The following is a 24942-nucleotide window of genomic DNA, read 5'->3' as shown; positions in this document are numbered from 1 at the left end:
CAGCCAGGGCTAGAAAAATGTTTTTTAACTGAGTTCTTTGGCATGCATATAGACTTGAAAATTTAAAATATTTAAAACACAAAGGGTTTTCTCTTAATAAGAAAACTCTAAAAAGAATTTATAAGTATGGCACATGGACATGAACTAAAGGGGGGGAATGTAGGTGGGAGAGGGTGTGCAGGGTGGAGGGGAATGAAGGGGGGAAAATGGGACAACTGTAATAGCATAATCAATAAAATATATTAAAAAATATTTAAAACACAAAGGGTTTTCTTTTAATAAGAAAACTCTAAAAATAGTCTAATTTTTTTAGTAAGATTATAAAACTATATCTTAAGATTTTAATTTATACTTAGAAGTCTACATATAAAATTAGTTTAATATTTTTGAAATTAATATATTAGCAGATATTCTATGCCAAATATATTTATCAAATGAACATTTTCTTAATATCTTTGTGAATTCTTAATTTTTCTTCAAGGTTTTAAAAAATAAGTCTTATGTAACATTTTGTCAAATTGAAGCACTTTAAATCTGGAAAAGTAGAAAAGAAGGTAATTTTTGCTTTGCTGAGACTTGACATTGTTAGTATTATTATGAGAAGTAAATCACTATTAAATTTGTTGTTAACCTCAGGGAGTTCAAACTATTGCATTGTGATCCTTTCCCGAAGTATTAGGGAATTCAGTAAACTCAGCTGGATGAATCTCATTTATTTACATTAAAGTGATATTGAGTTGTTTGATAGGAAATTTAATTAAAAATGAGTTGCTACTTGATTTAGTGGATACAGTGTTAAAAATAGAATAAAAAATTGTCCAGTTAACCAATTATAAGGTGACAAGTATTTGCCTATTAAGTAATTTATTGCTATTTTTTGATACAGTTATACTTAGCACTCGTGGATAGATTATTAGATTATTATATTTGGAAAATATTTGTTTGATAAGAATTCCCAAACCTGATATATATGGTTTAGATTAGTAATTTCATATTTTTCCAGCATGATTTGAGGATTGGAAGCAAAATGCTTAAAGTTAAGTGATGTAAAGTAAAACAAAATGACAAGATTTATGCTACTTCAGTGATTTTCAGAGTGGAAAGAGAACTGTGTTTTTAAACATTTGGGAGCTTCATGATAAGGTAGAAATATTTGTGTAAACTGTATTACTCTCAACTTGCTATGTATCTAAAATTAGAAATAGTTGGCTTTGTTAAGCTTTTCTACACTAATATGCTTTTTTTCTTCCTTGTATTCAGATTTTAATAGTTAACTTCTACTATATAAAAAGGCCAGCTTGAATAAAGTTAATGTACTCTTTTTCCAGCAGATTGTGTTAATTTCAAGCATTTGGTTTAGATGGAAGTGAGAAAGGAAAAAAGGGACTGGTGCTTTTGTTTGCTCCGGTCTCTCTATTGTCAGTCATTTGTGTAGCACAGGCACAATGCTCTTGTTCATAGAAAATCAGTCTCTTTCTCATGATAAACTTGAATTTCAAAGTTTTCCTATCTTGGTGTACATATACAGGTTGTTTGCTTTCGAAAAACTAATCTAGTTAACGAATAGAAATTGATATCCATCTCTGTGATTTGTGACATGGATAGAAAGACATAATTTTAAGAAGAATCTCACATTGTTTACTGTTACCTCTATTGCTTTTACATTTAGCATTTTCATTCTAACACATAACAATGAATTCTAACATTCATAGGATTTTTGAAATCCTGAGAAACCCTACAATTTCTACATTAGAAAAAGGATAAAGTTTTATACATAGTTCATTAATTTTGGTGCATCAAATCATATAGCAAGTTGACTATAACAGAAAACAAAATAGTGGTACAGAAAATCCTGGATTGTTTTGATTGTTTGGAGCCATGATTTTGGTTCTTATGTTAAAATGCTATCTCAGTTATCATTATATAAATATATCTGTAGTTTGTGGCTTAGAAACAATATGCTTTATTTAAAAAAAAACAAAGATACCTGTGTCAGTTACATTTTAAAGTTATACACTGTTTTAAGGCTATGTATTTATTATTTAGAAAATATGACTTACATGAATATCTTCTGATGGACATGATATTGACAAAATATACACAATATCACTTTAACAAACTACCATGCAACAAATACATTAAATTATGAAGAAATTGTATATATATGACCTAATCTAATCTTGACATTTACATTGAAAATTTACAACATAACCAATACTTAAAATATTATTTTCTTATATTTGGCAGTAATTTCACTTTTTACAATTTAAATTTAAAACTTCTGAATGTGGATTTGGTGAAGCTTAGACTTCTCCCTAGTCGGTGACAACCTGAGGTACTAAACACTTTTCTCTTATCTCACTATCCTCAAAGGTAATTTTTTTGTTTCTTTTAGGGTCTATCCAAGAGTTGTGAATTACAGCATTATTAGGCATGGGATCAGCTTCTACTATGGAAACAACTCGCTTTTTCATTTTACTTTTCAAGACCTTTTGAAATTTTTGTCTAGTGAATGCATATAAAAGAGGGTGAAATATAGTTGTTCCATAAGCCATGACTAGAAAACACAACCTTAATTTTACTAAAAGGTCACTTGGGCCTAAACATAAAATGGTGGTATTTAAAACAGAAATAGGTGTCCAGCAGAGAAGAAATGTAGAAATAATCAATAAAGACATTCTGAAGACTCTTTTTTGCCTTTCTCGTCGTTCACGGTGTCGTTTCACAGCTCGTCGGAGGGCTATTATTACAGAGACTGAAGTCCTTACACCAAAGACTACATTTTTCCCACCACTACTTTGTGACATGTCTGTAGTCTCATGCTGTGTGGTTAGAGAAATTGTCTTTTTTTTTCTTGCTTTCTTCTTCTGTCCTGTTGAAAATCTGGTACCTATTCGAATATTAAGAGCCTGCAGTATTTTGGTGTATGTGATTAACATTACTATGACAGTGAAAAAGAATATTGGAATCTGTACAAGCAGGTGGTAATACATTCCCAGTTCGGTGTAGTATTCATTTGTGCTGACACACAAAAGTGTCTTGTTTGCCCATGTATTTCCACTTTGAAGACTGAAAAAATTTACCTCAATAAAGGGAATCAGGAAAGAGAAAAATGAAAACATCCAAATGGATATCATTAGCATTACAGCTCTGCCCATTGTCAGAATTCGGTTTGCAGGTTTTACAGAGATGTCATATCTGTCCAAAGTGATAGCAAAAACGTTGATTGCTGTTGAGACACTTGCAAAAGATACACAGGCCTCATGGAAACAGCAGATGAGAGTAGTGTTACTTTCCAGTGAAAGTAGAAGGATAACTATAGTTAGAGGAATACATCCCACACAAATTATTACATCAAGTACATGAAGATTCATTGTAATAATGTTACTGACAGAGTTGATTAAGTTGGATTTCATGCAGTAAAGTACCAGTACGGTGAGGTTGCTGCCAAGTCCCAACACAATTTCTAACATAAGAAATCCAGTGAGAGATGCTTGAAAGCTTAATGGGTATAACAGTGGTTGGTACATATTGGTGTTGATGTCATCAATGTCATCTCGAACTGTAATGTTAGATTCAGACTGCATGTTGATTTCCAGAAGGGGAGAAAAACACATTCTTTTGGAGCAGTTGGATTTTTTCCCTAGAAAGTAAAATAGAATAAACTATTTGATATTTGGCATTTTTTAAATGACATATAAAACATATGTTCTTTGTAAAAAAAAAAAGCAACCTTTTTTATTGTGTACTTAGTTTAATTTTTAAGTTTGTAAGCTATTAATTGAAAACAGAATTAGGAAACATCAAGATTGTATTATTTTGATATAAAAGGATATTGGGTTCTACATTTGAAGAAATAACTATGTGGGGATTACTCCTATATAGTTTAAAATTATTTCATATACTAAAAACATTTTACTCATTTGGGTTTTTCAAAGTTATTTTTTAGACACAGTATACTTCTGTATAATAAAACTACCCAGTCTGGAAAACTAATTTTAGCTCAATATTTTAAGATTTCATTTTAAAATATTGTGAGTAGGTAGCAAATAAACATTGTTTTAATTTGTTCTAGCGTAATTAGTGTAGGTCTAATTTTTCCCATGAGATTTCAGATGAACAGAACAGTGTTCATTTAACATGGTAAATGGCATAAAGCACTTGCTTGTTTAAATTATTTTGTTCATGTTCTTGATTGAAATTCATATTCACATGTCAACAGTGTGACTAGGGACTTCTTTTCCCACAGGAGGAGACAAAGGATGAATATTTCACATTTCATAGTTAAAATGTTCACTGAACTTTAAAGTGGGCAAACTTAAAAAAATTGGAAGAGAAAGGACATATGTTAAAGTAAAACAGCACAAAGCTTGGAACAATAATCACTCTTATGAATGATTTATTTTGTGACCACACCCTCTTGTATCTTGTGGAAGAAAATTAAAATTTAATATCTTATTAATAAATAGCCCCTTTCAAAGTGGTTTAAGAGACTATATCAGTTGATTTTATTTAAACAGAAAGTTTAAAGTGAAAAAGTGAAATTTTAGGGAAAAAGTATCTGAAGCCCATTTTCTGAAGAATATTTTGAAGTTACACATTTGCTCTGGAACCTTTTATATAAATTACCCTGAGTATAATTTTGAGGAAACTTAAAAAAAAAAAACTCTTGCCAAGTCATGCAAGTCTATATTTTAATATACAAAGGTTTGGAGTAATTTATAAAAATGTCTGATTTTCTGGGCAAAATGTCGGTAACCGGTGGTATATTCAGTTAAAATATAAAATTATACAACCAACTATATTTCACATTTCAAGTACAGCATTTTGATTGCAAAATCATAACCAAACAAATTATAAAAGCTCATAATTTTGAGAACTTTGTTAACCTTTCACTTAGTGTAACCTTTTACAAGTTTAAGAATACAGTTATGCATACTATTTTAGGGATAATATTTCAGAAGTAAAAATGATCACAATATTAATTTCTTTTGAGCTTGGTATAAAGTATTACTAGAGGTACATACTTAAGTAAAGGAAGTCCTATAAAATTGAAAAATTTTAAGTGTGCCAAATTTTTTGAACTGACAGAGTAAACATCAGTTCTTTGTCACATCAGTTAAATTTGTAAGTAAATAAAGCAGATATGTGAAGTTAGGTGATAATTAAGAAAAATGCATCTCTTCTAGAACAAGATTCTTTTCTTTTGTAAATGTTCAACAGTGTGGTGGCGTGCATGCATTTTCTGACCTACCTGTTTGCTGTTGCCTTATGGGCCTTTTGGCTTATTATAGCAGTTTTTCACAAATTGAAACATGATGTCATTGACCGATTTTGACATGAATTTTACCTGACAACAGTGAAGTAGCTGTGTTTTATTTCAAGTCTTGTAGGAATTGTTTCATTTTCTCTCCATTACTTCAACTGCATGAATTGTGAGATTTAGTTGGCTGATGGATTTCTAAAGACCAGTACAAAATATGTTATGTTTTATCTTAAAATGTCACGACCAAGAGAAACTTCTTCAGATGAAAAGAATTATGTTCCCCTTTGCGGGAATATATGATAATGTCTCTCTATTTTCCAGAACATGTGAAAACAAAAAAGGAAACATAAGGTTTCTAGCTCCTAAAATGTATTCAGACATCCTTTTGTTACAAACTGTCTCCATAGCAGTCTTGATTATTTTGGAATGATTTCTTGATCACATAACTTGCTTTATATTACAAATCCAGTCTGTGTTTTTCGATAAGAACCATCTGCTGTTCAATCCGGTTTGTTTTCATTAGAAGAGGATATATAATTGGTCATAAAACTCCAATGGAACAATCCTTTAGTAATATCAATTAATACAAATATCTGTATATTTAATGCAGAAAATACTTGCTAAAGCTTCATTTAGCTTGCTGGTAATGTATGGCATTCTTATTGTGGCAATCCATGTTTCATCGTTTAAGAATTAGTAGCTCCACAATTCTGGTGTGTTAAAGTATAAACTCCCTTTTTAAAAATGCTCACCATTTTGTCTTCAGGATTTTATAATTACATTGTTTTTCTTTTTGTGGCTATTTTATACAGCATCTTTGTAAGATGATTACTGTCGATGTGTTGTATTCCAGCAGTAATGTAGACTTGTATTCCCTGCTTTTAACTCCTTAGTATCTTAAAATCATGTGTTACAAGAATATCCTGCAGTTTATGGTTCAGACAGCTAGGGAGAGAGATGCTTGGTCAGATGCATTCTTCATATTTTCAGTTGTAAGTACTGAATTAGCTGCTGTGGCCCTTATGAAAAAGAAAAAAAAAGTAGTTAAGAAACAGGGTTCCTAAAATTTCCAATTAATTGAAAGTAGCTTTGTTTGTTTAACACTATATATAGTATTTGTTATCAATGTAAGCAAACTATGTTATTATAGACACAGCTTATACATAAATTTAAGGGCTTTTTAAATAAAATACTTTATTTTCCTAATAAGGATTGTAAATATTGTTATTTAATAACAGAATTAACATTGCAAATATAACCATTAAAGGAAAACTGTTCTTTTTTTAAATTGATTTCTGCATTTTTTGAAGCTAACCTGTATTTTCAGAGATTATAAGCAATTAGCTTATACTAAACATACTGTCATTCCCCCATGTCTTTATCATAAATTTGACATTATTTCCTGTTGTAAAATATTGTAGCTTGCTACACCATTAGCACATAGTTTGAATTTCAACTGATTACAACAGATTTCATGATATTATCAACTTGCACTGAAGAGCTGTTCATGTAATTAAAATATAAAAGATAATGCAAAATGTAACTGCAAATTAAATAATTTTAAATGGCCATGCCCAGTAATAAACTTAACCAAAAGCTGAGTAATACATAATAGCAAAATAGTAAACCTGGTTCTTTTAAGGAAAAAAAAAAGCATTTTTTGAACAGTTGAGAAACAACTGTATTGATGACATTAAAAATACTTAGTATAACTGAAGTGACTTAAAAACTGATGTCTTCATAGTGAATTAAAGAATACTTCTTGTATTTAACATAGCACCCTTAAATTACATGCAAAATACACTGTCTTAAAAGAAATAGATCTTACAAACACATGTTTAGCAATAAATAGAATTAAGTAAAATAAACTCCTAAAATTCAGGCTAAAATTTTTCAAAAGTGATCTTACCCCACTGTGCTCGTTCAAAAGCAGCTGCATACTATAATAAGGAAACTTACCTCTCTCTGCTAAGGATTTGATAAATTCCTGATGTAGTTGAAGCATTTCCAGTTTTGATTGATTCATTTTTGTTCACTTGTTAGTAGAGGACTTGGGGAAGAGAGTCATAAACATCTCTTCGAAAAGACTGTAATGAAAATAGGTCTGTACGGTGCCATTGTTTCAGCAGTACTGCTAATGTATGGAACATGTAATGCTGCTTAGAGGCTGCGGCAGTCTCTCACTCTTCCTACTGTGGAATCAATAAGCGTCTGACAATACACAATGAAAGTAATTTAACATGCTGAAGTCTTCTTGTCTCCAGAGACAACATTTAGATTCTGTCTTCCTGAAAAGGAACGACACTGCTTTTCAGAGGAAAGCCTGCTCTGGGCAGCTTTTGCAGAATGACAGCCTACCTTGTTGCTCTCTACTGCAGGGAGATGCAGTGCATTCACTAATTTTGATTGGTCAGTTTTATTGGGCTTCAACTGTGCTTCATATGTATAGCAGGGTTTTTTTACCCCAATGTTTTTACATAAGAATACTTTTTTGAAAGGCTATATTTATAAGTGGTTTTATGTTGCTCTTAAATAGAATATGAGTAAATTAGTCCTTTAAAAATGTCTGTTCTGTTCTGGTTTGTTCATTTATGCAAAACATTAAAAAACACAGGGAGATGGGGGTCAAGAAAGAATTCACATAGTAAGAATATATTTTCTTTTTAAAGCCTGGATAATTGTGCTTCAGAGTATTTTGGCCATATATATGTTTTAGGTTGAGATTCTTTGTTGTACAAATGGAAGCCACTGCATCTTTACTGTGAACCACATTGAATTTCAAGTAGTGTGTTTGTATTCAAATCACCTCCTCTGTGTATTCCAAATTGTGAATATTTCCAGGTGTTCAGTATTTTTTAAAAATTCCATTTTTATTAATATACTCCCAGTGTATAAAGATTTAATCATGTGCATTACTTTAGAGATTACTATTGCCTTCACCTTTGGTAACTCTTTTATTCAGTTGATATATACTGATCTTGCCATAATATTTTATTTCAACTGGCTATTTTTATTTTTAACCTGGGAAATATTAGTGGATTGCTATGTCCTAAGTATTATATGTAGCTATATGCTAATATTATTGAGTAAATATGTTGGTAAAGGAAAAGGAAACTATTTACAGTCTTTGTAGATTATAAAGCTAAATTATTTTGAGATAGATATGCTGTCAAAAGAATAAAAACAATGCTACAATATGTAATTAACTTAAAATATTTCATTAACTTAGATTTCTGTTAACTTTGGTTACCTATAAATAATTTTCTATTTTCAATAATTGGAGGTTTTTGAAGACTTGAGTATATAAAGTAGCTATATTCTATCTTTTGACAAAATAGAGGATACAATGCAAATGATTGAATTATTAGAATATTGATCACCATCCTATTTTCATTATTTTAGGAATACTAGTGACCTTCATTTATTAAAATGTATGCTAAATTTTAAATTTTAATTGGAATTATTATTTTATATTTTTGAAAAGCACTATACATTTTTATAATCTGCTGGTAGTATTCAAGCTTTACAGGGGGCTAGCTAAGTAGTATATGAGTTTTGGATTGAATTTCTGTAGGGGTTGAAAATAATGTGGTAGAAAATTTTGTTGTGAATTTTTAAAATTTTCTGCAGAGCTTTGAGTGGCAAGGCTTTGGTAATGCTAAAAATTTAAAATGTTGTGTTACTTTTCATACATCTTGAAAGCTGGAGAAAAGAATCTTATTAGAACGCCAGCCATGTTGAAAGATAGTGTGTGCATGTGCACAAACATGTTATTGAAGCCTGAAACGAAAACCAGAGAAAAAGTGTTAGCATCAGTTTACACTTGTGGGCAGGGGAGATTATTAATGCAGTGAAATACATATAGTGCCTTTCTGCCAGAGTTCAAGTATTTGCTATGTATTTATAATTAAAATATCCACATGAAGTAGAGGACACCAAGACACAGAGATATTTAATGACTTGAAAAAGTTTTGGTAAGTTAGTAGTAAAGCCAGTGTTAGGACTCATCAAACTCCCCTTTACCTGTAGTGGGCTTGCTCTCTTTAGAAAATTCTGAAGGTATTTGGCACTTAGTTTTGGATGATCTGGGTTTTGATACTACCCATTAGTTACACGACTTTTGGAAAATCAATCATTTTCTGGGTCACAGAGCTTTGATTTTTTTTGTTGTTGAAGTGTATTTCTGTGCTTTGTTTAACTCTCTGTGAAGCATTATTTCCAAGTTAAATTGAGACTATATTGAAAAAACATATTCTGGGCTCTCTGTAAGAAATAATGGCAGGAAAAAAGCAGAGGTCTGGATATTGTTCTTTATTCCCTGTGGTTAAGGATACACAGTATATTACAAACATCTTTTTATTGCATACGGTGTTTAGTATAGTTTTCTTTTTAAACACCACAGATTGGCTTGGTGATAACATGGTTCTCTGATTTCTTAGCAGGATAATCCTAACTTCCTGTTTCTTTAACAAAGAGGCAAATGTCTATATCTCAGAATTGAAAATCAGATGATATTATTTCCTGAAAAAAACAATATTGAACTACATATGTCAGAATTCTAAAAGATTCTTATTTCCATAATAACAGATTCTGATACTTCTGCATTTAATATATTTTGTATTCATGTAGGATACCAATTTTAAAAAATGCTACAATTGGTGATTTAAAACCAAATTTTATGTTATAAAATATCCTTTTTTAAATTACATTTTATTGATTATGCTGTTACAATTGTGTCATTTTTCTCCCCTTTACCCCTCTCCTCCCTGCACCTTCCCTCCCACCAGCATTTTGCCCCCTTAGTTCATGTCCATGGGTCGGACATACAAGTTCTTCAGCTTCTCCACTTCCTATACTATTCTTAACCTTACCCTATGTATTTTGAACCTGCTAATTATGCTTATTATTCCCTTTACCTTTTCCCCCATTCTCTCCCCTCCTACTCCCCATTGATACCCTCCATGTAATCTCCATTTCTGTGATTCTGTTTCTGTTCTAGTTGTTTGCTTAGTTTGTTTTTGTTTTTTTATGTTTAGTTGTTGATAGTTGTTAGTTTGTTGTCATTTTCCTGTTCATATTTTTGATCATCTTATTTCTCTTAGATAAGTCCCTTTAACATTTCATATAATAAGGGCTTGGTGATGATGAACTCTTTTACTTGACCTTATCTGGGAAGCACTTTACCTGCCCTTCCATTCTAGATGATAGCTTTGCTGGATAGAGTCATCTTGGATCTAGGTCCTTGTCTTTCATGACTTGAAATACTTCTTTTTAGCCCCTTTGTACCCGCAAAGCTCCTTTTGAGAAATCAGCTGATAGTCTTATGGGAACTGTTTTGTAGATAACTGTCTCCTTTTCTCTTGCTGCTCTTAAGATTCTCCCCTTATCTTTAATCTTGGGTAATGTAATTATGATGTGCCTTGGTGTGTGCTTCCTTGGGTCCAACTTCTTTGGGACTCTTTGAGCTTCCTGGATTTCCTAGAAGTCTATTATTTACTTTGCCAGATTGGGGAAGTTCTGCATTATTTTTTCAAATAACTTTTCAATTTCTTTTTCTTCCTCTTCTCCTTCTGGCACCCCTGTGATTCAGATGTTGGAACATTTAAAGTTGTCTCAGAGGTTCTTAAGCCTCTTTTAATTTTTTTGAATTCTTCTTTCTTCATTCTGTTCTGGTTGAATGTTTATTTCTTCCTTTTTTTCCAAATTGTTGATTTGAGTTCTGGTTTTCTTCTTTTTACTGTTGGTTCCCTGTATATTTTTCTTTATTTTGCTTTGCATAGCCTTCATTTCTTCCTCTATTTTGCATCCACACTCAGTCATTTCTATGAGCATCCTGATTACCAGTGTTTTGAACTCTGCATTTAATAGGTTGGCTATCTCCTTGTGGCTTAGTTCTTTCTCTGGAGCTTTGACCTATTCTTCCATTTTGGCCATATTTTTTTGTCTTGGTGGGCCTGCTATGTTGTAAGAGATAGAGCATTAGGTATTTGCCAGGGTGGATTAACCCACTTTGCTGCATTGTGTTAGGGGGAGGAGTCAGAGAGGGAACAATGCCACTTGCTCGACCCACTTTCAGTCACTTCTCCCACCACCCACAAGGAAATTGGGCCTTTCTCATGCCAATTCCCAGGTGAGTGATGTTTTGTGTATTCTAGGACTTTGTGGGTCTCTCCAATGAACTCTCCCATGAGGTTGAGAGTTTTCTCGCTGCCATAATTCCCACAGGTTTTTACAGCCAGAGGTTTTGAGGCTTTATTTCCCCACCCTGGGTTGTGTGGTATGTCTCGTACCCCAGTTGTTCCTCCTGATTTATCCACATGAGAATGTGGGATCGCCAGCTACCACCTCACCCACCTGGACCTCCAGCCATCGCCTTGTAATACATGGCTGGCTGTCTGTTTTTGCCCCTCCTACAAGTCTGGATGAGTGTTTCTTCTTTAACTCCTTGGTTGTTGGACTTCCACATTTCTGTATTCTGGCAGTTTTGATTGTTTTGTTTTTAAATTTATTGTTGTCCTTCTTTTGATTATGCAAGGAAGCAAAGAATATTTACCTATATCTTGGCCAGAAGTCTATAAAATATTTTTTATAGATTAATTATTAATTACTTAATTAATAATCTGGGAATGCAGTTTAACTTTTCTAATAACTAAGCAACAGCTATGGACCTAACTCTAAATATTTCTATTAAAATTCTTTTTTTACAAGTTATGTTTTCTTTATAGTTTTAAATAGTTTGATTGCATAGGAATTTTAATTCATAAAATTCTTGCTATGGGAACCTTTAATATTTAATTCTACACATTTTCTTTCTTAGGTTTGCACAAGGGTGAGTGTAAGAGAGTAGTTTATGTTTACATTGCACTGTTTATCTCAGATCCCTCTTATCTAGCTTATATTTAGTTCTGATGCCACATTTCTGATGATTCTGAATTTGCATATTAAAATATTCAACTTCACAAAATATTGGAAGTAATCATAATTGAATGTATATGTACAAAAACTGTTTCTAATTGCTGAAAGCTCACTTTTTAAATTGTATTGTTTCAGGGGCCCTTTTTCAATGAATATAATTTCTATAATGGCTGCACCAATCTGCATTCCCATCAATAGTACACAAGGGTTCCCTTTTCTCTGAATCCTCGCCAACACTTGTTGTTTGTTGATTTATTTAAGATAGCCATCTGACAGGTGTGAGTTGATATCTCATTGTGGTTTTAATTGGCATTTCTGTGATAATTACTGATATGGAGCATCTTTTCATGTGTCTATTGGCCATCTCTGTCTGCTTTGGAGAAGTGACTGTTCAGGTACTTTGCCCATTATTAATTGTTTTTTGTTGTTGTTGTTGGTTGTTTTTTTTTGATGTTGAGTCTTATGAGTTCTTTATAAATATTCGATATTAACCCCTTATCAGATGTATCATTGGCAGATATGTTCTCCCATTCAGTGGGGTTGTCTTTTCATTTTGTTGATGGTTTCCTTTTCTGTGGAAAAACTGTTTAGCTTGATGTAGTCCCATTTGTTTATTTTTTCTTTTGTTTTCGTTGCCTGAGGAGATATATCATAAAGAAAATGTTGCTACAAGAAATGTTTCAGAATGTATTGCCTATGTTTTCTTCTAGGTTTTTATGGTTTCAAGTTTAACATTTAAGCCTTTTTCCTTTTTGAGTTTATTCTTGGGTATTTTGTAAGAAGGTGGTCTAGTTTCATTTTTTTGCATATGTCTGTCCTATTTTACCAGCACTATTGATTGAATAGACTATCTTTACCTCATTGTATGGTGTAGCCTCCTTTAACAAATATTAATTGACCATAACTGTGTGGGTTTATCTCTGGGCTCTCTGTTCTGTTCTGTTGATCCATTTCTTTGTTTTTATGCCAGTACCATGCTGTTTTAATTACCATGGCTTTCTAATGTAGTCTGATATTGGGTAGCATGACTCCTCCAACTTTGTGCTTCTTTCTGAAAAGCGCTGTGGCTCTTCAGGGTAAAATTCTATACCTTAACAAAGTAACTCCACCGGCAGTTTGTTTGTTTTTTTTTTTTTACCTTAACTTAGCTTGGCATTTAAAAGTTTTTACTTTTATTTTTTATGCTATGTATTTGTAACAATGGCTATTATGACATATTATTAAAATAAATGCATAGATTTCTTTCCATTTTCTTATCCAATCTAGATTTGGGACTCGGTGACTATTACTACTTATTAATCTCCATCTGTTTTCCTGCTGTTTGCATGTTCTCTTTGGCTTCTTGTCCAAATTATTACCAACTCTACCCCCAATTTTGTCCTTCTCTTTTGACTGCCTTGTATCCCTCTTTGTGTCCTTATTTATTATGATTTTGTTTAAATTTCCATAAAAGAATCAATCAGTAATTTTTGTGCTTTTCACATTGGTTTTCTTTTTCTTTTGTTTCTTTTTCTTTGAATAATGCTCCTATTGTAGGTTATTTTGCAGAATCAAATTCATTTCTGTGTCCCGAAACCAAGTCAGTTGATCAACTAGATCATATATTTAACAAAGCTATGGCAGATACCCTCTTATGTGCTGTTATTTGCCCTGTGCTCTGATAGGAGACATAACTGAATGGCTGTCTATGAACTACTGATCTTTTATTGAAATTACTTAGACACAAAATGCTTTTGTAAGTAGGCTGCTATCCTTTATGCGTACAGTCAGATAATGGTAGAGTTCTACTATAGATTTAGTAATTTCTACAGTACTACTTGGGGCATCCATTTGGGAAAATGGATGCATTTTAAGCATTTACTAATAGTAGTTACAGGCTATGCTCACTGGTGACTTTCTGCTAGCAAAATATAACAGTATACCCTCAGTTACTGCTACCTTCTTGTCCCCACTTAGGGATATACTGTCTACAAAAAGTCTTGGTATTACAGAGATTTACAGATCAATTTGAGAATTGACATTTTAACAATATTGACTCTTCCAATATATGGATACAATATCTCTACTATTTTTAGGTCTTCTTTGATTTACTTTATCAATGTTTTATAGCATTTAGCTTATAGATTCTGTGCGTATTTTTTTAGATTTATACCTAAGTATTTCATTTCTTCAGTGCTATTTGAAACAGCACCTTTAAAAAAAATAAAATTCCTAGTGTTTATTTTTAGTGTATAGAGAATATATATATATTATATATATAATATATATATTAACCTAGTGTCTTGCAACTTTACTAAACTTACATATTGGTCTTGGGAACTTTTTTGTGAATTTCATAGTGTTTTTATCTAGGTAATATCTGCAAATAGAGACAGTTTACTTCTCTTGAACCATAACTTTTATTTACTTGCTTATTGTACTGCCTAAGACCTTTGGTATTAGATTTGAAGGGAGTGTGTGAGAAGAAGCAACCTGCCATGGGCCCTGAGCATCCCTGAGTGTCCTTGGGCATGCTGGGTATTGTTGGGTATGTTAAGAATGCAAAAACCTTACTGTTCTTTACTTGATCCATTTTGGGGGGTTGTATTTGAAGCTAGCAACCTTGAGAGATGCAATAATGACTCCTCAGGCAAAGAGCAGACTTGCTTCTGCTTGTTATAAAAATGGTGTTTTTTCAAAGCTCACTGTTCTTCAACTGTGATATAAACCTACTGTATACAGAGAATCCACCAGGCCCCTCTGCTAGGTGACTTGGAGGGGAAGGTGAACTGTCACTTACCTTATCCTCTGCTGCCTGCTGTGTCATGGGTAATAAAGTCCTTTTCCTCTGACACAGGCATCTCATTACTTGCCAGCATCAATGATAGAAACATCATAGCTTTGCTGCTGCAAAAATCCTAGACCTTCCATGATTTTTGACAGTTTTGGAAACAATGATATGATTTTGAAGGAAGCATGGCTTCCTGCAAGGGAAAAGACAAGGGCTCTTGTGGGCCATTTTAGGGATTATGAGATCCAGTAGCAAATGGTCTTATTGAAGTGGTGGGCTATTAGATTCCGTACTGACTTTTTAGAGGCTAAGCAGTGAGAGATAGAATTAAATGAAGCTGCTTGAATGGTGCTTTTGGTCACTGCTCACTTTCTAGGCTACAGGAGGAAAGCATGTTATTACATCAGTAAGGCAGCAAGCCTCTGGGTTCTAGGCAGAAGGCAGCATGTATGGCTGTGGCTGCTTAATCAAGGGCTTGCCAGAGCTAAAATTAAAGGTGTCAACAATGAGGATATACAGAGCTTTGGTGAGACTGAATACACTCTAAGTTCATTCCTTAAATCCAAATAGGCAGCCCCCCCAGCCACTTGAAATTCGATGTAAATGCAAAACAAAGTGCGGCTTATTGGTGCAGAGTACCTCTTTCCTTTTGTGCCCTCGGATTCTTCTCTCCCTCTACTCTAACCTCAGCTGCTTACGATAAAAGCCAAGTATGGAAGGAATCCCAAGGACGGGGAGGGAGTCAGACTTTTATAGCTTTGTTGGATAGAGGTGCCCAGGCACCATCCTACCAAATCCTGTGGGGGAGAAAGCACAGTAAGGGGCAAGAGAGGCTGAAGGCACTGCCAAGTGCAGTGTGGAGCTTGCACAAAGGCAAAGTAAGGGCCCCTAGGTTTAGGTGCTTTCAAGAGCTTGGAGCTGAGGATGAGAGTTGGCACTTTGAGGCCCTATTGGAAGAAAAGTCCCAACCTCCTCAGTCCACCTTTGCAGGTTGGCCTCCTGCACTACACTATACTTCCAATGCTTCTGGTCAGAAAATAATGTCATCTCCTGGGAGCTTTCGCTATAGTCCTTTTTGTATGTGTGAAAAACACATTTAAGAAAAGCTAAAGTGTTAGTGGGGTCCTTGGGCCTACTTAGTGTACTGTTGTTCTGACTTCTCTGTCAAATGTATATTTGGTGGTGATCTTTTTTACATAAATAAACTGCGAATGCTTACAAGTTCATGGGAGATTCTCCCATTCATGGGCTGCTCCATGTCCTGTCCCTAGGTGATCCAGCACAATGTATCATTCCAGGAGGAAAGAAAGAAAAAATCACAATAGCTTTAATTGTGATTTTGTGGCTGCAAAAGGACTCAGGCTATTTCTTAGTACAGCAGTGCCACCTGCCTGACCCAGCTACCAAGTGCACCTCTTGAAAAAGTCTGCTACTAAGGTCATGTTAAAGGGAAACACCTGACCCGTAGATGTCTTGTGACTCTCAAGTCACAAGGTGATTCATGTCACCTTTTGGGGCTAGGTTAATTTGTACTTGACTACTAACAAGGAAAGGGCCTAATAGACGTCTTTGATCAAATGAAAATGGTGTATTAAGGGGGAACATCTTGCCTGGGCTTCCTTTCATTGTGATTTTGGATGAAGAGGTGCAAGCAAGCCCTTTGGCAAGACCTTATCTCTCCCACCTGAAACAAAGCCACTGGCTCAATGGAGCCTTTGATTTTCAGAAGTTCCTGTAAATACTTGATGTATCCCTTGTGCTGCTGCAGCCATTCAACCTCAGAGCCAGCTACAGAAAACTGAGAGTGGAAGTGACCACTCCATTCCCCTTCATTAAGGTTGGCATATTTTACCTACTTCTGGCTGGGCTCTTTCCAGTAGCCTAGCCTTCAGCTGTACCACTTGGAAGATCCACAGAGTAAAAACATCTCTCTTTGGGACTGCAAACCATGGAAACAAATTGCGGCTCTTAGACAGTTTGGGTCACTGGAACCTGTACTTCTCAGATTGCTGCCATATCTATCCAAATTCATTATTGTATTGGATATAGCAACATGTCCGCCTAATATACTGGGCAACCATGGTGTCCTGGGTTTTAGGAAAGGGAACTTCTTGATGTCCATCCCCCACTTCCACTTGTGGGACAAATTCCTTTTCCTCCCCCACGGATATGGGGTTTTTTTGCTCTTGCCCCAGCTCTTACGTGTTTTCAGCAGTGTCCAGAGTTGATAGGCTGTGCACTTCCCTCAGTGGTTTCAGGCTTTCCCCTCCTTGTATTAGAGATGGTAGAAGGGGTCTCAGCTAGACTCTATGTCTTCTTCTCAGTGGCTGTTGTTTTCCCCACCAAGTATGCTCTGTGAGGGACACATTCGTAGGCTTCTCACTCTGCACCTTGTCTTTTTTTGGGTTCACCTGGTGAGGTCTGTAAAGAACCTGTGAATAGGTATAAATAGGTATGCCTTCCCTTTGTTTTTGGCCTCCATGAGTTCTATATTTTCTCCCCAGTACACAATTTAGCTGAATTAATCTTTCTGGTCTTTCCAGGTACTCTTATGCTTATGTCCCATTTGTCCTTTAAGGCACCTGTTTTTCCGTAGAGTTTGGGTTGTTTGGTTGCCCTATAACTTCAGCTCTCCTTGCACCTATTTACTATGATAACAGATTAATTTCATGACCCTACTCGGTCATGATTAATCAATCATGACCCTTTTAGATGTTGTACGAATTTATTTGTAGTTGTTTTGGTAAAGTCTTTTATCTGTATATTCAAGAGAGATATTGATCTGTCATTTTCTTCTCTTATAATGTTCTTGTCTGGTTTTAGAATCAGAGCAATGTTGGATTAATAAAATGAGTTGAAAAATGTTTCCTCTACCTCTAGTTGTAAAACAGCTTGTGTAACAACATTAGTAGCCTTTTCTTAAATGTTCTGCAGAATTCAATAGAGAAGACATTTGAGCCAGGAGGATTTATGTTGTTTAAAGTTTTAAATTCTAATTTAATAGATAATTTTGTATTTTTTAAGTATTTTTCGCTCTGTGTTGGTGGTAAATATCTTTTGAATTTGTTTGTATCACATAAGTTCCCAAATTTATTGGCATTTATTTGCTTTTAACATATCACTGTATTTTAATATATGTAGAATCAGTACTGTGTCTTCCCATTTATTTACTGATATTGAAAATTCATGTTTTGGGGAAGGTCATTTGCCTAAAGGTTTGTCATTTTTAATCATCTTTTCAAATAACCAGCTTTAAGTTACATAGTTCTTAGTGAACAGTGTTCTTACTGTTCTTTATCTTTTTTATTGATTCTGCTCTTACCTGTAGTGTTTCCTTCTTCTGCTACCTTGGTGAAAGTGTCTTTAATAGATTTTAATCTCTTTTTATCTAATGTGTGGTTACTAGGACTTTACCTACATCACACAAATTTGATTATGATTTATTTTGTAAACCTCAGTTCAGTATATTCTCCAGTGTGTCTTGTATTTCTTTGCTGATACATGGATTATTAAAGTGTGGTTTTCAATTTCTAAGTGTTTGGTGATTTTTCTAGTTCTTTTGTTATTGATTTCAAATTTTATTCCATGTGGTAAGAGAACATAACCTAGTAAAATTTCAGGATTTCAAATTTTTTAAGTTTTGTTTCATGGCCCAGAATTTGATCTGTCTTGGTGAACATGCTCTTGAAAATAGTTTTCTCCCATTGTTGAATGTAGTGTTCTACAAATATCAAATAGGCCAAGTTGATTGATAGTATTATTCGAATGTTCTCTCACCTTACTGATTTTCTGTTTACTTGTTTTACTTGTTTAAGCTTTGTACTGAAGGTAACATTTTGTTTTTTTTTAAGTATACTTTATTGATTATGCTATTACAGTTGTCCCATGTTTTTCCCCCTTTTATCCCCCTGCGCCCTGCAAACCCTCCCTCTAGCCCTCCCTGCCTTAGTTCATGTCCATGGAATGTGCATATAACTTCTTTGGCTTCTCTGTTTTTCATACTATTCTTTACCTCTTCCTGTCTATTTTGTACCTACCGTTTATGCTTCTTATTCCCTCTACCTTTCCCCCCATTCTCTCTCCTCCCCCTGCCCACTGGTACCCTCCATGTGATCTCCATTTCTGTGATTCTTTTCATGTTCTAGCTGTTTGCTTTGTTTTTGTTTTTTAGGTTCAGTTGTTGATAGTTGTGAGCCTGTTGTCATTTTACTGTTCATAGTTTTGATCTTCTTTTTCTCAGATAAGTCCCTTTAACATTTCATATAATAAGGGCTTAGTGATGATGAACTCCTTTAACTTGACATTATCTGGGAAGCACTTTATCTCCCCTTCCATTCTAAGCAGTACCTTTGCTGGATAGGGTAATCTTGAATGTAGGCCATTGCCTTTCATGACTCTGAGTACTCCTTTCCTGCCCTTTCTTTCCTGTAAGGTTTCCTTGGAGAAATCAGCTGATAGTCTTATGAGAACTCCTTTGTAAGTAACTCTCTGCTTTTCTCTTTTTTGCACCATGCATTATTATTGGGTGCATGCACATTTCAGAGTGTTAAGAAATATATGTCTTTATCTAATGTTATCTAATTAATATATCATTTTCTTTTTTTAATATAGTTTATTGATTATGCTATTACAGTTGTCCCATTTTGCCCCTTCATTCCCCTCCACCCTATACACCCTCTCCCACCCATATCCCCCGCTTTAGTCATGTCCATGTGTCATACTTTTAATTTCTTTAGCTTCTACATTTCCCATACTATTCTTACCCTCCCCCTATCTATTTTCTACCTACCATCTATGCTACTTATTCTCTGTACATTTTCCCCCTCTCTCCTCCTCCCACTCCCCTGTTACTAACCCTCCATGTGATCTCCGTTTCTGTGGTTCTGTTCCTGTTCTAGCTGGTTGCTTAGTTTCTTTTGATTTTGCTTTAGGCGCGGTGGTTAATAATTGTGAGTTTGCTGTCCTTTTACTATACATGTTTTTTCTTTATCTTCTTTTCTTAGATAAGTCCCTTTAGCATTTCATAAAATAAGGGCTTGGTGATGATGAACTCCTTTAACTTGACCTTATCTGAGAAGCACTTTATCTGCCCTTCCATTCTAAATGAGAACTTTGCTGGATAGAGCAATCTGGGGTGTAGGTCCTTGTCTTTCATGACTTGGAATATTTCTTTCCAGCCCCTTCTTGCCTGTAAGGTCTCTTTTGAGAAATCAGCTGACAGTCTGATGGGAACTCCTTTGTAGGTGACTGTCCCCTTATATCTTGCTGCTTCTAGGATTCTCTCCTTCATTTTTACCTTGGCTGCTGTAATTATGATGTGCCTTGGTGTGTTCCTTCTTGGGTCTAACTTCTTTGGGGCTCTCTGAGCTTCCTGGATTTCCTGGAAGTCTATTTCCTTTGCCAGAGTGGGGAAGTTCTCCTTTATTATTTGTTCAAATACGTGCTTAATCTGTTGCTCTTCCTCTTCCCCTTCTGGTACCCCTATAATTCAGATGTTGGAACGTTTAAAGATGTCCTGGAGGTTCCTAAGCTTCTCCTCATTTTTTTTGAATTCTTATTTCTTCCTTCTTTCCTGCTTGGTTGTTTTTTTGTTCCTTCTGGTCCACTCCATTGTTTTGAGTCCCAGTATCCTTCCCTTCACTATTGGCTCTCCGTGCATCTTCCTTCATCTCTTTTATGGTAACCTGCATTTTTCATGTAATTTGTGCCCCAAATCAACCAATTCCATGAGCTTCCTGATCACCAGTGTTTTGAACTGATAGATTGGCTATTTGTTGGTTGTTCAAAAGGATGAGTCCTGGGGGACTGATCTGTTCTTCTGTTGGAGACATGTCTCTCTCTCTCTCTCTCTCTCTCTCTCTCTCTCTCTCTCTCTCTCTCTCTCTCTCTCTCTCTTTTTTTTTCCGATGTCTGGTCACTCTTGTTATGGTGAGGGGTGGAGCCTTAGATGTTCACCTGGGCTGGGCACCCCAGTCGCTAGATTGTGATGTTTTATGTGGGGGCAGGGGTGGGCGCGGGGGCGGGAGGGAACAATGGCTGTAGCTCCGTTCTCCTGGGATCTCAGTCCCTTCTCTGAGATCCTGGGTTGTGCGCTCTGCCCTGGTCCACAATGCCGCCTCACTGGGTCCACCCGCTGCCGCTTGCGTACTCAGGGTCCACCGCTGCGACCAGGAAGGCTTATGGGCTCCCGGTTGCCTTTCGCGCCCAGTTCTCCCCGATCTCCGCATGCTGCAACCCGCGTCCTCTCCTCCTCTCAGCCCCCCGTACCAGTCTGGATGAACGGGTCTAGTTCAACTTCTTGGTTGTCCGACTTCCATTCAGATAAATTCTCTGTTAGTTTTGGGTGTTATTCTGGCTCTAAATTGTTATTGTTCTAATCTTGGTTGTGTGTGGAGGTACGGTACGTCCACCTATGCCTCCATCTTGCCGGAAGTCAATATTTTATTTTCTGATGTCTGCTTTTTCTGGTATCAGTGTAGTCAACTCCAGGATTTTTTTTAATATAGTTTACATTTTATATATTTTGTCATCCTCTTATTTTTAACTCTCTGTATCTTTATTATAAAGGTGTGTTTTCTGCTGATAGCAGTAATGTGTTTTCATTTTTTTCCATTTTGATTTTTACTTTTAATACATTTTATTGATTATCCTATTACAGTTGTCCCATTACTCCCCCCTTCATTCCCCTCCACCCTGCACACGCTCTTCCACCCACATTCCCCCCCTTGAGTTCATGTCCATGTGTCATCAGTTCTTTAGCTTCTACATTTCCCATACTGTTCTTGCCCTCCCCCTGTCTATTTTTTACCTACCATCTATGCTACTTATTCTCCATACCTTTTCCCTCTCTCTCCTCCTTTCACTCCCTGTTGCTAACCCTCCATGTGATCCCCATTTCTGTGGTTCTGTTCCTGTTCTAGCTGGTTGCTTACTTAGTTTTTGTTTTTGTTTTTGTTTTAGGTGTGGTTGTTAATTGTGAGTTTGCTGTCATTTTACTGTTCATATTTTTTATCTTCTTTTTCTTAGATAAGTCCCTTTAACATTTCATATAATAAGGGCTTGGTGATGATGAACTCCTTTAACTTGACCTTATCTGAGAAGCACTTTATCTGCCCTTCCATTCTAAATGAAAGCTTTGCTGGATAGAGCATTGTTGGATATAGGTCCTTGCCTTTCGATGAAAGACAAGGAATACTTCTTTCAAGCCCCTTCTTACCTGTAAGGTCTCTTTTGAGAAATCAGCTGACAGTCTCATGGAAACTCCTTTGTAGGTGACTGTCTCCTTATCTCTTGCTGCTTCTAGGATTCTCTCCTTCATTTTTACTTTGGCTACTGTAATTATGATGTGTCTTGGTGTGTTCCTTCTTGGGCCCAACTTCTTTGGGACTCTCTGAGCTTCCTGGACTTCCTGGAAGTCTATTTCCTTTGCCAGATTGGGGAAGTTCTCCTTTATTATTTGTTCAAATAAGTTTTCCACTTGTTGCTCTTTCTCTTCTCCTTCTGGTACCCCTATATTTTCGGATGTTGGATAGTTGAAAGATGTCCTGGAGGTTCCTAAGACTCCTCATTTTTTGAATTCTTATTTCTTCATTCTTTTCTGATTGTATGTTGTTTTCTTCCTTCTGGTCCACTCCATTGATGTGAGACCCAGCTTTCATTTCATCACTTTTGGTTCCCTGTCCATTTTTCTTCATTTCACTTATTGTAGCCTTCATTTTTTTTTCATGTAATTTGCAACCAAAATCAACCAATTCTGTGAGCATCCTGATCACCAGTGCTTTGAACTGTGCCTCTGATAAGTTAGGTATCTCTCGGTCGCTTAAAAGTACTGGTTCTGTGGCTTTCAATTCTGTTTGAGCCATCTTCCCCTTGTCCCGCTTTGGTCTGGTCACACCTTTTATGTATGAGGGGGCGGAGCCTTAGTTGTTTACAGGGCGGGGCAACCCAGTTGCTGGGTTGTGATGTTGTATGTGGGCGCAGGGTCCAAGAGGGAACTCTGGTGCTTGCTCTGTTCTCCACGGGACCTCAGTGACTTCCACTGCTTCCCCTGAGCAAACTGGGCCCCTCTGGTGCCAATTCCCATGTGGGTGGGTTTGTGCACCCCATGGTACTTTCCAAGGACCCTCTCCTGTGAGGCTGGGAGTGTCTCCCTGTGCCTCACCCCCCACAGGTCTTTTCAGTCAGTGCCGCAAGGCTCTGTTTCCCAGCGCTGTAATCCTGGGTTGCCCATAGTGCCTGCTTCCCAATGGCCACCTTGCTGGACCTGCTGGTTGCCACCCTTTGGCCGGGGTCTGCCAGCTGCCATTTGCGTGCTCAGGGTCTGCGCACTGCGGTCTTGTGGCCCCGGATGCCTTACATGCCAGGTTCCAAGTCTCTCTGCTTTCCACGCTTTGACCTGTGCCCGATTATGCCCCTCCTACTGGTCTGGATGAGAGTGTCTATTTTAACTTCTTGGTTGTCTGACTTCCATACAGTTCAATTTTCTGTCAGTTCTGGTTGTTATTCTGTTTCTAAATTGTTGTTGTCCCTATCTTGGTTGTGCGAGGAGGCATAGTGTGTCTACCTATGCCTCCATCTTGGCCGGAAGTCTGATTTCTGTCTTTTAAATAGACCTCAGAGCATTTACATTATTGAAAATTGATTATTAGCCCTGGCTGGCACAGCTCAGTGGATTGAGCGCGGGCTGTGAACCAAAGTGTCGCAGGTTCGATTCCTAATCTGGGTACATGCCTGGGTTGCAGGCCATGACCCCCAGCAACCGCACATTGATTTTTCTTTCTCTCTCTTTCTCCCTCCCTTTCTTCTCTAAAAATAAGTAAATAAAATCTTTAAAAAATAAAAAAATAAAAATGTATCTTTAAAAAAAAAGAAAATTGATTACTAATTGTGATGCATATTTTATTTTCTAGTTACTTGTTTTTTTATGTTGTGTTATTTATTTTTTGCGGCTTTAAATATTTTATTTTTAGTTACAGTTTACATTCAATATTATTTTGTTTTTATTTTTAAAAATATTTTATTCATTTATTTTTAGAGAGAGGGAGAAGGGAAAGAGGGAAGCATTGACGTAAGAGAGAAACACTGGTTGGTTGCCTTTTGCATGCACCTGGACCGGAAACCAGACCCGCAACATAGGCATGTGCCCAGAACTGGAATCAAACCTGCAACTCTTCCTTTGTCAGATGACACCCAACCAACTGAGTTACACTGGTCAGAGCAATGTTATTTTTTATTAATTTCAGGAGCACAGCTCAGTGATTAGACAATTATTTACTCTACAAAGTGGTTTCTCAAATATTTCAAGCACCCACCTGGCCCTGCACATAACTATTACAGTAGTACTGATTATATTTCTTACATTGTACGTCACAGCCCCATGAGTATTTTTGATTACCAATTTGTAGTTCTTTATCCCTTCACCATTTTCACTCAGCCTCCAAACCCTCTCCTCTCTGGCAATCACCATTCTGGTCTCTGTGCCTATGAGTCTGTTTCAATTTTTTCATTTGTTCTTTTTGTTCTTCAGAGTCCACCTTTAAGTGAAATCATATGATATTTGTCTTTGATTTATTTCACTGAGCATAATTATCCCTAGATCCTTCCATGGTGTTGTAAATGGTCAGATTTTAGTCTTTTCTGTGGCTGGGTAATATTCCCTTGTGTGCTTGAAACATTAACTTTTTTATCCACTTGTCTCTTCCATGGCATCTTTTAGTTACTTTCGTATTTTGGCTATTGTCAATAGTGCTGTAGTGAACATAAGAGTGTATATATTGTCCAGAATTACTATTTTTGGTTTCTGTGGGTATATACCCAGAAATGGAATTGCCGACAGCTCCATTTTTAATTTTTTGAGAAACTTCCATACTGTTTTCAACAGTGGCTGTACTAACCTGCATTCCCAGCATAGTGCATGAGGGTTCCCTTTTCTCCACATCCTTGGCAACAGTTGTTGCTTGTTGACTTATTTAAGATACCCATTCTGACAGGG

At 35.9% G+C, this 24942-nt stretch overlaps 2 protein-coding genes across 4 annotated transcripts in view; one reads left to right on the top strand and one right to left on the bottom strand.

Moving 5' to 3' along the window:
* The window catches only part of COG5 (component of oligomeric golgi complex 5), a 361130-nt gene that overhangs the window by 75690 nt on the left and 260498 nt on the right, over nucleotides 1-24942 (top strand). The gene's annotated exons all lie outside the window — the stretch shown is intronic.
* On the bottom strand, nucleotides 1993-7577 carry GPR22 (G protein-coupled receptor 22). Of its 2 annotated transcripts, none has more exons than XM_045828078.1 (3): nucleotides 7226-7577; nucleotides 5255-6285; nucleotides 1993-3643 (listed from the first exon to the last, which is right to left on the bottom strand). In XM_045828078.1, the coding sequence occupies exon 3, from the start codon at nucleotides 3615-3617 to the stop codon at nucleotides 2316-2318; it is 1302 nt and encodes a 433-aa protein (XP_045684034.1). In that variant the 5' UTR covers nucleotides 3618-3643; nucleotides 5255-6285; nucleotides 7226-7577; the 3' UTR covers nucleotides 1993-2315. The 2 variants fall into 2 exon arrangements, with proteins under 2 accessions (XP_045684034.1, XP_045684036.1); XM_045828080.1 differs by having other exon boundaries at nucleotides 5351-6285.

This window comes from Phyllostomus hastatus, unplaced genomic scaffold (genome assembly GCF_019186645.2).
Source record: "Phyllostomus hastatus isolate PE091 unplaced genomic scaffold, TTU_PhHast_1.1 phas_scaffold_78, whole genome shotgun sequence".
Taxonomy (NCBI): Eukaryota; Metazoa; Chordata; class Mammalia; order Chiroptera; family Phyllostomidae; genus Phyllostomus; species Phyllostomus hastatus.
This window is presented reverse-complemented; position numbering and strand designations above follow the sequence as displayed.

Coding starts and splice junctions, on each gene's coding strand:
- GPR22 (XM_045828078.1), bottom strand. CDS start 3,617: ATGTGTTTTTCTCCCCTTCTGGAAATCAACATGCAGTCTGAATCTAAC.